The sequence below is a fragment of the Microcebus murinus genome, chromosome 27 (genome assembly GCF_040939455.1).
Source record: "Microcebus murinus isolate Inina chromosome 27, M.murinus_Inina_mat1.0, whole genome shotgun sequence".
In the NCBI taxonomy this organism is placed as follows: domain Eukaryota; kingdom Metazoa; phylum Chordata; class Mammalia; order Primates; family Cheirogaleidae; genus Microcebus; species Microcebus murinus.
Window position 1 is genome coordinate 6,326,511 of NC_134130.1, and position 11,329 is coordinate 6,337,839.

At 61.1% G+C, this 11,329-nt stretch overlaps 1 protein-coding gene across 2 annotated transcripts; it reads right to left on the reverse strand.

Moving 5' to 3' along the window:
• Positions 1 to 60: 60 nt before the first annotated feature.
• On the reverse strand, positions 61 to 10,314 carry TLE6 (TLE family member 6, subcortical maternal complex member). 2 transcript variants are annotated; one of them, XM_012769352.3, is made up of 17 exons: positions 10,231 to 10,314; positions 9,756 to 9,843; positions 8,755 to 8,837; positions 8,094 to 8,139; positions 6,959 to 7,000; positions 4,493 to 4,555; positions 4,145 to 4,409; positions 4,008 to 4,030; positions 3,544 to 3,613; positions 3,393 to 3,457; positions 3,248 to 3,285; positions 2,414 to 2,666; positions 2,077 to 2,327; positions 1,124 to 1,265; positions 605 to 755; positions 393 to 466; positions 61 to 311 (listed from the first exon to the last, which is right to left on the reverse strand). In XM_012769352.3, exons 2-17 carry the CDS (start codon positions 9,804 to 9,806, stop codon positions 207 to 209), a joined length of 1,722 nt encoding a protein of 573 aa, XP_012624806.1. In that variant the 5' UTR covers positions 9,807 to 9,843; positions 10,231 to 10,314; the 3' UTR covers positions 61 to 206. The 2 variants fall into 2 exon arrangements, with proteins under 2 accessions (XP_012624806.1, XP_075854327.1); XM_075998212.1 differs by lacking the exons at positions 6,959 to 7,000; positions 8,094 to 8,139; positions 8,755 to 8,837; positions 9,756 to 9,843; positions 10,231 to 10,314 and adding an exon at positions 6,424 to 6,492.
• Positions 10,315 to 11,329: the final 1,015 nt, after the last annotated feature.

Consider the following 11,329-nt stretch of genomic DNA (forward strand, 5'->3'; position numbering starts at 1 on the left):
GGGGACGGGGACGGGGACCGGGAGGGCTCCCCGTCTTCAAAGGACAGGGCACACCTACGCTGCTTTTCCCTGTTGCTTTATTACCCGTGACAAAGACCAGAGCCCACAGACGGCCGGCTCCATCTCGCGGTGCCCCGGGAGACCCTTCCCGTCCCCTCCACCGCTGCCCTCCTGGGGGGGGGGAGAAGAGCCGGGCGGGAGGCCGCTCAGTAGGTGACCTGGTACACCAGCGCCTGGTCCCCGCAGCCCATGACGACCAGTCGGTTGTTGGAAGACACGTCGCAACACATGACGGGGGAGGTCTCGGGCACCTGGCAGGGTGGCAGGTGGGGCACGGTGAGCTCCGGCTTGGGCGTGGTCCCCTCGGCCCCCCGCCCGGCCCGCCGCGGTACCTGGAACACCTTGGCCCCGGTGGGCATGCTGTGGATGCTGACGTCCTCCATGCCCACGCTCACCCACCAGCGGCCTGGGAGGACACCGGTGCCCGGGGTCAGAGCCCACCCTGCCTCCTGCGTCCCTGCGCCGGCATCTCCCGGAGGGGTTTCTGCTAACGAGGGGCTCTGGGGCGTTCCAGGGGGACGTGGGGCCACAGGGGGCCACTTACCAAAGGGGGAGAACTTAAGGCCCAAGATGGTGCCACCATTGGACCCCACCATGTGCGACTCGCCCCCACGGGTGTCCTGCAGCCACTGCTGCCCGTTGGCCAGGCCCAGCAGCACCCAGTCTTCCTTAGGGCTGTGAGACAGGCTCATGATCTGGGGGAAGGAGGCAGGTGGCGGGGAGGAACCTGGTCAGGTCCCAGCCTGGCCCAGGAGGCCAGGCAAGAGCCCGGGGACCCACCCTAGGGACCGGGTACCCAGCCGCTTCCTAGCTTCGCAGCCCAGGCTCCAAACAACTTCCTCCCTCTGCCTCAGTGTGTTGGTTCTGTGAAATGGGCACAAGCCTCCCTACTGTGCGCCCAACACAGAAATAAGAGTGTTCGATGTTATTTGGGCAACAGCAGAGAATATTCCTCATGGCCCTGTTCCTGCAGTGTCACCGAGACTCAGGAAAAGTCCCTGCACCGACCTTGTTCTCTAACCCCGTTCTCGCTGCCTGGCCGGGCCCCACCCCGCCCGCGCACCTGAGACTCGAATAGGTACTCCAGGGGCTTCTTGCCCATCCGCTGGTCCCAGCACCGCAGACAGGCATCCAGGCCCCCCGCCCAGATGTTGTGGTCTTTGACCGCGATGCTCTTGACTCCGTTTGGGTGGCCCGTCAAGTCCCTGGTCAAGAGGGACATCGGGAAGGGGGTCAGGCCAAGACTCTAAGGTTTGGACCCCAGGAAACACCAGCACTACGTCTGGGCACCGGCCTCAGTCTACACTAGCGCTGAAGTGGGTCTGGGGAAATCTGGTCAGACAGCAAAGCTACGGGGCCTGCGGGCAGGGAGCCACGTTTTATATCAGCCGTCGGCTCCCGGAAATGCTTATGTGTCATTCTACGTTTTTACAACACATTTGCCCTCCTAAGAATCCTTTGTGGCCGGGGCGCTGTGGCTCATGCCTGTAATCCCAGCACTCTGGGAGGCTGAGGTGGGAGGATTGCTCCAGGTCAGGAGTTCGAAACCAGCCTGAGCAAGAGCGAGACCCTGTCACTTTTCTAAAAATAGAAATTGGCCAATTGAAATATACAGAAAAAGCGGGGCATGGTGGTGCATGCCTGTAGTCCCAGCTACTCGGGAGGCTGAGGCAGGAGGATCGCTTGAGCCCAGGAGTTGGAGGTTGCTGTGAGCTAGGCTGACGCCACGGCAAGAGTGAGACTGTGTCTCAAAATTAAAAAAAAAAAAAAAAAAGAAAAAAAATCCTTTAAGTTTGGGGTTGTCACACTCTGTCCAGGTGTGGGGGGGAACTGAGGCAGGCACAAAGTAGGATGGCTTTGCTGCAAGGAAACAGCCCAGCTGAGATCCGAGTCTGCGTCTCTCACTCTCAAATGCGAGTTCGAGGCGGAAAGGGCTTTGGGCCTTGAGCGTGGTGGCGGGGCGCTGGAACAGGACCCGGCCCTCGCCCGCCCCCCTGCGCCCGCGCGGGGCCACACCTGACCACGCTGTGATCCCGCAGGTCCCAGACCCGCACGGTGCCGCTGCTGAAGCCGCTGATGGCCAGGTTGTCGTCGGGGCTGGCGGCCAGCGCCTGGCAGGCGAGGCCCGCGCAGGGCAGCTCGCCCTTCACGTGCAGCGAGGGCGCCACCAGGTCCCACACGCTCACGCCGGCCAGGTTGTAGCCGCCCGTGAACAGCGTCCTGCTGTTGGCCGAGAGCAGGCAGGTGCGCAGGTAGGCCCCGGGCGTCTGGGGCGGGCGGAGGCGCCGTGAGCAGGCAGCGCCCCGGAAGCCCAGCCCGGCCCCCCGAGAGCCCACGCCGCGCCGCCTCTCACCTGGACGGGCAGGTGGGCCTCGGGGAACCTGTCCTTGGCCACCTGGCCGGTCAGGCTCCACACCTTGACGCCGGCCCTGCTGCAGGTGAACGCGTGGCGCGTGAAGCTGCTGACGGCCACGGCCAGCACGGACTCCCCGTGCGCCAGCACGCGCATCTTCTCCAGCTCGTAGGGCACGGCCAGCCGCCACGACTGCCCGGGCGCGGTGTCCGGCCTCTTCCACGAGTCGTCGAAGTCCTCTGGATCCCAGCATCTCGGGGAAGGGAAGGGGGAGGCCTTGGGGTACCTGGCCCGCCTGGAGCCCCCTGCCCGGTGGGGGCCGCGGATCCAGCCCCAGAGGGGCTTCATTCTTGACCAGATGTTGGGGTTTTCTTCTTAGGCCTTTTCTCTACTACATTCCCCCCCCCCTCCTCCAAAGAGTCCCCTCCTCTGCCACAGACACACTATATTTCCTTCTGCCCAGAATGCTTTGCCGCATGAGGGCAAACTCCTATTCATCCTTTAGGGTCCTTAACCATTAAGCCCCTTCCCGCAAGGAAGCTCTCTCTTCCCCCATATCTAGGCTTTCTTAGTGTCAAACTACGAGGTTGGGACCATCTGAAAACACAGCCCTGCCCCCCCTTCCCCAAATCCCTCGAATCCAGGGTGGTTACGTAGGGAAGCGGCAGTGTGGGATTCCACGGGCCGGGTTGGCGAGGACAGTGCGGCAGTGAAGGGAGACGGGCGAGACAAACCTACACCACCTCTGGTCCCTTCCCCCTAGTGGGACAGAGGTACCGGGAAGGGGGGTTCCCTGCTGCCCCCCGCACCCAAGCAAGCCGTGCAGACACTTACATGGGCTTCAGAAACGAAAAGGGTCTCCCAACAGGCTCCTGTGGGGGGGCGAGAGCTCAGCTGTCCCCCTGCCCCCCACCGGTGCCCACCGCTCTGCCCCACCAGCCTCGATGGGGACACGTGCCAGCTCGGGCCTGCGTCTCACCTGGGCCACACCACAGCCGCTGCTCCTGTCTGGGGGCCCGGCGGAGGTCGTGGGCAGTCCGAGGGCTGGGCAGAAACAAGGGACCTAAGCGGCTGGCACGGCCCCGGGGCAGCCTGCGCCCTCCGCCCGGCAGGAGCCCAACGCTGCCTACCTCGGGGACTGGAGGCGTCTTCCGGACCCGGCTCTGTTTCCGACTCATCCGAACCCCGGGCCTCGCTTTCCTGCCCGTGGGGAATGGAAGATTCTGGTCAGACCAGCTTGAGCTGGCCGGGGGCATAAAACCAGAAAACCTCAGGGGTGCAGGGGAGGGGTGCAGGGGAGGGGTGGGGGGGCGGGGAGGGGGGTCGGGCTTGTCAACTGCGGTCCCGTCTCCCCGTTGTCCATCGCGGAGCGTCTCAGCGCAGGCCCCCGGCGGCCCCGGACTGCAGGCTCTGGGCTGTTCTAACACAGCCTGTCTCACTGAGTCCTCCTTGGGGACTCAAGGGACGAGGCAGGAGGCAGGACGAGGTGGAGAGATCCCACAGGAGCCCCATGCCCTGACATGGAGGGGCCCGCCCAGACAGCCACCCAGCCCAGATGCCCCCCCCCCGGGTGCAGCCACATGCACGCACTCACCAGCCCTGGCGCCCGCTCTGTCACTATGGCAACGGGAGATGTAGGGGGATGGGGAGACAGCACAGTGGGTTCACTCCGAAGGCCCCCGGGCCCCAGCCTGAGACCAGCCCTTCCCCCTCACCCCAAGGGACACTCACGTTTGTGTCCCAGGTCTTTGAGCTCACTGTGGACACCGGCAAAAACCTGCCAGAGTTGCTCGGTCAGAACATCTTGCCAAAACCGGGGTTGAGGGTCCCAGGACGTCGGCGTTTCCGGCTGGGGTCCTGCTCCGAAGGGCCACCAGAGCCAGTCGGACGACCTCGCGGCCAGGACCTCTCTGAAGTCCCGCTCCTGCGGGGACCTGGCCTCCGGGCGAGGGCGGACGTCCGGGCTGGTGGGCGAGGCAGGTGGGATCTGGGCCACCTGGTACGGCAGGCACAGGGACGGTGACACACTGGAGGACGTGCTCTTCACCCAAGCCCGGTCCCCAGGACCCAGAAACCTACCCCCACGGTCAGCAAGCCCTGGAGCTCGCCACAGCTCTCCACGATCTGCAAGACGCTGCCTATCTGGGGGGTAGAACGGCTCCACGTTAGCGCAGCGACAGTTCCACGTTAGCGCAACGACAGCGCGCCACTTGCCCCGTCTGCCAAATGGGGACGCATCGCCTGCCTTGAACGGAGGTTGGGGCCAGATTCTACGCCCCGCTTCCTGAAGCAAAGGTAAAGCAACCTCTCCATACGCCACAAGCCAGCCTCGGTGGCTGGAGACACACACACCTGACCCTGAGGGCGGGTCACCGTCAAGACACAGCTAGGTTCAGGTCCCAGGATGTTTCCAAGTGAAACCTCACCCCCACCCGCCTCTGCTCGCCAGGGCTTTGAGGAGCAAGGCGGGCGCAGATGGGCCTCCCAGGTGAGGAAGGCACTTACTTGGATGAAGACGCTAGAAAACCGAGAGTCACCTACCGGGAAAAGCCCGGGAGAGAGTCACTTTATGGTGTTTTAATTTTTTTCAAAAAAGCCACATGACCACCACTGATTCCAAACTTAAAAGTTTCCCAAACAGAATGAAACCCAGACCCGCGCCGTCCACGCTAACTGGAGCCGTGCACAGAACCGACACTCCTAGAATGTCGTGACGGGCACCCCCAAGGCACCAAGACCTTGGTGACGCCGACTCCAGACGTACTTAGCGTCATCCGACAGGTCCAGACTGTCCTCCAGCGTGCAACTCACGTGCAAAGGGGATCGAGTTCACTTTCCATTCTTTTTCGCCTCGAGCGTGGGGCGTGTGGTTCACGTCCCAGCACGCGCGAGTTGGGTCGGGTGGGCTCACGTTCGCCGTGGCCACGCGGCTGGACGCCACAGCCACCCCTGGGGGGGCCGAGTGTTCCGGCCTGAGTTGTGAGTGTCTGCACACACAGGCCACCTGTCTGTCCCCTGGGCGGGGCGGGGCCGGGAGGGAGGGGCCGGAAGGCGGGACCCTCCCTGGGCGCCCAGGGCTGCAGCCCCGGGTGACGGATTCCCCAGCCCAGCCCCGCAGAGCGCAGAGCCTGGGAGCCTCTCCAATTCACCCGGCTCGTTAATGCGCAATTTACCGGCACTTTAATGCGCTCGGCAGGAGAGGCGGCTCCCGCCTCCTGCGAGCCTCCCCGGGGAGCCGGCCTGGCGCAGGCGGCTGCTAGGATGAGGATTTTAACAGCGCAGGGGGGAGGCTGCAAAACCGGGAGCTGGGAGCAGAGGGGCGGGGCGGGGAGGGGAGGGGAAGTGTCTGACCTGGACCTGGGAGGGGCCTGGCGCCTGCTGGCTGGGGACCCTCTGAATGGGGGCAGCAACCGAGGGGCTCAGCCTGGGCTTCTCACCCCCGCCTGCTGGTTCTCTGGCCCACGGTTCAACTCCTTTCACCACGAAGCCACCGGCACCCCACGCCTGCACCCTGCCTGGCTTCTGCCCCCACCCACCGCCCCGTCTGTCTGCCCTCCCTGCAGCAGTCAAGGGGCGCCTGTGAGCACCCCAGTCAGGGCCCAGCCCTCCTCTGCCCACAGCCCTCCATGGCTCCCACCTCCCTCAGGGTCAAAGACCAGGTCCTCCTGAGTCCCACCAGACCCTGCACTATCTGCCCTGTCCCCTGTCTGCTCCCCTCCTTCCTCTGCTCCAGCCACAGGGGCCTCCTCGCTGTGCCTTCAACACACCATGCATGATCCTGCCCCAGGGCCTTTGCACAGGCTGTGCCCTCTCTGTCTGCAATAACCTCCCCTGCCCCAGCTCGACAGCTACACTTCCTCTGTCCAATTTCCTTCAATTGATCACTGAAATGTCACCTTCTCAGGGAGCCTTCCCTGTACGCCCACCCCGAATTGCACCTCCTTCTCCCTCTTCCCCGAGGCCAGCCCCTCCCCGGCCTGGCCTGGCCTTCACCATCTCACCCCGTTTACCAGGCTCTGCTCGCCCCAGGGCAGCGAGCCTGTCTGTGTCCCCTCTGCCATTTCCCGGCTGCTACAGCAGTCTCTGGCAAGCAGGCCAGGGTAAGTATCTGTTGAATGAATAACCATGTTCCTCGCTTCCTGGCCCCCCTGCCCTGCTGAGCTGCAGACTCGGCCTGGGCCCCTGCCAGGTACATCTGGCACAGGCAGCAAGTCCTGCCAGCACCGGGAGAAAGGGCCAGGTGGCGGGAGGACTGGCAGGGTGGAAGGCGCCCTGGGCTGGCAGGTGGGAGCCCGCCCCGCGCCCGCGTGACCTGGGTTCGCGACAGCTCCCGGACACGGGGAGGACCACAGACTGGCACAGCACAGGCCCTCCTGTCTGAAGCCTCCGACCCTCCAAGTCAGCGCCTGTCCTGTCCCCTCTCTGCCCACAGCCCTCCATGGCTCCCACCTCCCTCAGTGTCAAAGCCCAAGTCCCACCCCAGGCCCTGCACATGACCTGCCCCTCCCGGTCAAGAGAAGCAGCAGTTCGAGCCCAGGCACTCACCTGCTTCTGGTGGCCTTCAAGATCCTCCTGCACCCTCTGAAGCTGCAAAGGGACAATCGTGATCACGCTAGGAGGCAGGGTTTGAATGCTGTGTGACCCTGGCCAAGTCTCTGCACCTCTCTGGTCTCTGCTCTTACATGGCACAGCACTCACCATGCTCACAGGAGGAGCTAATTTGGGAGCTCTTTAGATTCCATTCCAGATGGGGGAAGGTCAAATCCTCCCTGGGGCCTATCCCCCTCCCCACTGTGGGCCAGGTGGTCCTGCCCCAGGGCCTTTGCACCTCTTGGTGTCCTTGGTTACATGAATATCACCTTGGCTGCTAAGACCTCCCAGGCTGGCCCACCTCCGGAATGTCCTTTCACATATTTTCTTTCCCATCACCTTGAACTTCCTCAAAGGCTTTTGTGAATCTTGTTTCCCCATTTACTCCTCCCCCTCCTCCCCATGCAACTGCCCAGTTCGGGGAGGCAGGCAGAGCCAGGTGTGGCTGTTTAAATTAAGGCAAAAATTAAGTTTCTTAGTCACACAAGCTGCATTTACAATGGCTCAATAGCTTCCGTGGCTTTTGGGTGCCACATCAGACACTCTAAACAGAGTGTCCCAAGGCTGCACGCAGTGGCTCACGCCTGTAATCCCCGCACTTTGGGAGGCCGAGGCGGGAAGATCACTTGAGGCCAGCCTGGGCACTATAGTGAGATCCCGTCTATACAAAAAATAGAAAATACATCCAAGACAGAGTCCCAGCTACTCAGGAGGCTGAGGCGGGAGGATCGCTTGAGCCCAGGAGTTCAAGGCTGCAGTGAGCTGTGACAGCATCACTGTACTCTAGCCTGGGCGACAGAGCAAGACCCTGACTCTTAAAAGAAAAACCCCAGAAAGTTCTAGAAGACACCGCCACACTGGAGTGGGCAGGGACTTCACCCTCTGCTGGAACCACCTCCCTGGAACCACCAACTATGGCCCGGATGAACACCCACTTTATGTGGATTTTCTAGTTTTTTTCGACCAGGGCAGTACTAGTTAGGCAGCCTGGCCCACGTGTTAACTCACTTGCTCAGAGTAAGCAAACAGAATTGGGGGGGGGGTCCCCAGCTTGTACCTCCCGGGTAGGGGCTGCGGGGGTCTGGCTTACCGAGGAACAAATGCTCTCCAGCTTTGCAGCCAAAAGTGGGGGACACCTGAAGGGGCAGAGAGAGGAGCTGGAAGACCTGTGGCCTCAAGACCCAAGGTGGGCGAGGAGCCGAATTTAACACACTGACTGCCACGTGAGTCGTATGTAACTCACGCTCGCTTTGAGCCCGGGGCCTGGCGAAGCACGTGTAACTCACACACCTCTTCACCCTGGCAGCCGCTGGAACTGGTTTGCAAGGTGCATATAACTTATGCACAGAAAACAACAAACAGTAACAAATTTTTCATTAAATTGAAAGGATCATTTCGTTTTCCAAGTTTTTATTCTATTTTCTTAATAAAACACCGTGGCCCCAGGAGGGGAAAAACTTTTTTTTTTTTCTGCCTTGGCTGTCAATGTGTTAAAGGCCCAGTGTACTCAAAATGTTAAGATTTTAATGCAGCAGTTTTGACGATAAAATGGAATGTAAACACATGTATGCTAAACAAGAAAAATGAGATTTTGAATCCAAGCCAGGATCGGTATTACTGGGCTGTCCTATCGGTTCCGGCTTCAGTGTGGATGGTGGTTGCTAGGCCGGGGGCTTTTGGACCACTCGCCCACAGGGGCCCAAGGACAGGGACCAGGTGGGACTCGTTCCCGCCCCTGGAATCACCCTCACCTGGAGAACTGCTTGACCTGGCTGAGGAGGCCCTGGGAACTGGGGGCTGGGGAGCTCTTGGCGGTAAAAATCCCAGGAAGAGGCTGGAAGAGTCAAAGAAGACATTAATAAAACCTACAGCCCCCCACCTCTCCCCCCCAAAAAAGTCCAAGCCTCAGGTCTCCATCTCAGCCAGAGTTCTGGCACAGCCTGAAGGCAGGTGACAAACCTCAAAGGGGGTAAGGTGGGACATCCCCAAACCAGAATTTGCTTTCTCTCTTGTTATTGAGGTACCTAAGGAGTATGTTTCATTTTCCATGTTGGCCTGAAGTCTAAAATATTCACCATGTGGATATTTACAAAAAAAAATAAATATTTATGTTAAAAAAAAAAAGAAAATAATTAGCCGGGCATGGTGGCACATGCCTGTAGTCCCAGCTACTCGGGAGGCCGGGGCAGGAGGACCGCTTGAGCCCAGGGGTTGGAGGCTGCAGTGAGCTGTGAGTGGGCGCCTGTGCTTGAGTGGCCGTGATGGGCGACCGCGTGCAGCTGCAAGGCCTGGCCGGCACTCGCCCAGGCCACAGGTGGATACAAGATCAGAAGGGAATGGAGGCCGGGCGCGGTGGCTCACGCCTGTAATCCTAGCTCTTGGGAGGCCGAGGCGGGTGGATTGCTCAAGGTCAGGAGTTCAAAACCAGCCTGAGCAAGAGCGAGACCCTGTCTCTACTATAAATAGAAAGAAATTAATTGGCCAACTGATATATATATAAAAAATTAGCCGGGCATGGTGGCTCATGCCTGTAGTCCCAGCTACTCGGGAGGCTGAGGCAGGAGGATCGCTTGAGCCCAGGAGTGTGAGGTTGCTGTGAGCTAGGCTGACGCCACGGCACTCACTCTAGCCTGGACAACAAAGCAAGACTCTGTCTCAAAAAAAAAAAAAAAAAAAAAAAAAAAAAAAGGGAATGGAAGTGGATTGCAGCTTGGGCTCTCCCCAGGACAGTGCCACCCCACGCCCTCCTAACCGAAGTTCCTTCCAGGGCAGCCCTGGGGCTGGGCCGGTCCACGGAGGTCATCTTCAGGCAGCGGCCCCGAGGACTTCAGCCAGAGACCCTGAAAACATAACAAGGAGATGGCGGGTCTTGAGGATAGAGCAGTGCCAGGGACAGAGCCAACCCTACCCACTAGGCTATGTCCTGGATTCCTCCTGCGAGGCCTCTACCTGCCCTGATTAATGGTGGGGACCCAGAGGGCCTGAACAGCGCCCCCCAGGCCTCACCCTGTGATTTGGGTCATTAGAAAGGGGTTTTGAGGGATGAGTAAGAGTTAGCCAGGGGAGTAAGAGTCATTTATCAGACAAGAGGAGAGACCTCGCTCCACCCCCACCACTGCTGCAGCACCAAGGTCCTGCTTGACTTCAGTTCTGCCCCCAACGCCCCTCCAGCTAACTCCCCGGGCCGGGAACCCCGGAGTCCCCTCTAGGGAAGGGGGGCAACTCACCTACACCAGGCTGGAGGAGGGAACCGCAGACAGGTCAGCCGAGTTCAAGCCAAGAGGAAAGGCCTCCTCACCCCCTCCCCCACTGGGGGCCATTTGACCCGTCGGGCCCCGCCCCGGCCCGCCCCGGCCCCGCCCCGGCCCCGCCCCGGCCCCGCCCAGCAGCCCCTGCACAGCGAAGCCGCTCAATGAACGCGCCGCAGCTGCACGTGGGCTCGGGCTCCGCGGGCGGTGGCTGACGGCGCTGGCCAATCGTAGGGCCGCTTGCCCACGTGGGCAACGCCCTGCATTCGCTGATTGGTCGGCTCGCCCAGGCCGCAGGCCGAGCTGTCACTCAGCGAGCGAGCGCGGGAGCCTCCGCTTAACCCTTGCGGTCCCGCTGCAGGGAAGGGCGGCGCGCAGAGAGAGCCAGAGGCAATTTGAGGGGGGTCCCAGCAGGGGCGGGGAAATGTCGGAGGGCGCGGGGCTAGGGAGGCCAGAAGGTGGGACTTGGGGAGGGATAGGCGGGGAGTAGTTGTCTTGTTTATAGAGTCTGATCATTTTGGGGGTCTTTGGCACTCTCACCCCAATTCTTGGAGTTGGGCTATTGACAAGTTTTTGCTCCCTATTGGATAAGGTGCAATGCAAAGGGAGCTTCGGGCCCCCTTTGGGGAGAGAACTTACTGGCTCCCGGGGATCCAGGCTTCCTGGAGCCCAGCTGGGGCTACACATTTAATTCATCAGTGAATTTTTCCTGCTCTCCTCCCAGCCCTGTGACAAGGGATCTGAGAGCCAGGGCAGGGACAGTGAAGTCACAGCATCGCTAGGTTCAAGGCCAGGGTCAGGGAGAGGAATGGTTCTGAGGTAGGGCAGAGCCGGGCTGGTCAGAGGAGCACAGCCAGGGAGGCCTGGGGTGATGCCAGAGAGACCCCTGGGAACTGCGGTGCAAGGATCCCTACTGAGGGAGGGAAACCTCCTGTGTGGGGGCGGGTGGGTGAGGTCTGGAAGGTGTGGGTGGTGGAGATTCCGTTCTGTTTTTGGCCAGGTGCAGCTGCTCATGCCTGTAATCCCAGCTTCTTGGGAGGCTGAGGCAGGAGGATTGCTCGAGCCCAGGAGTTGAAGG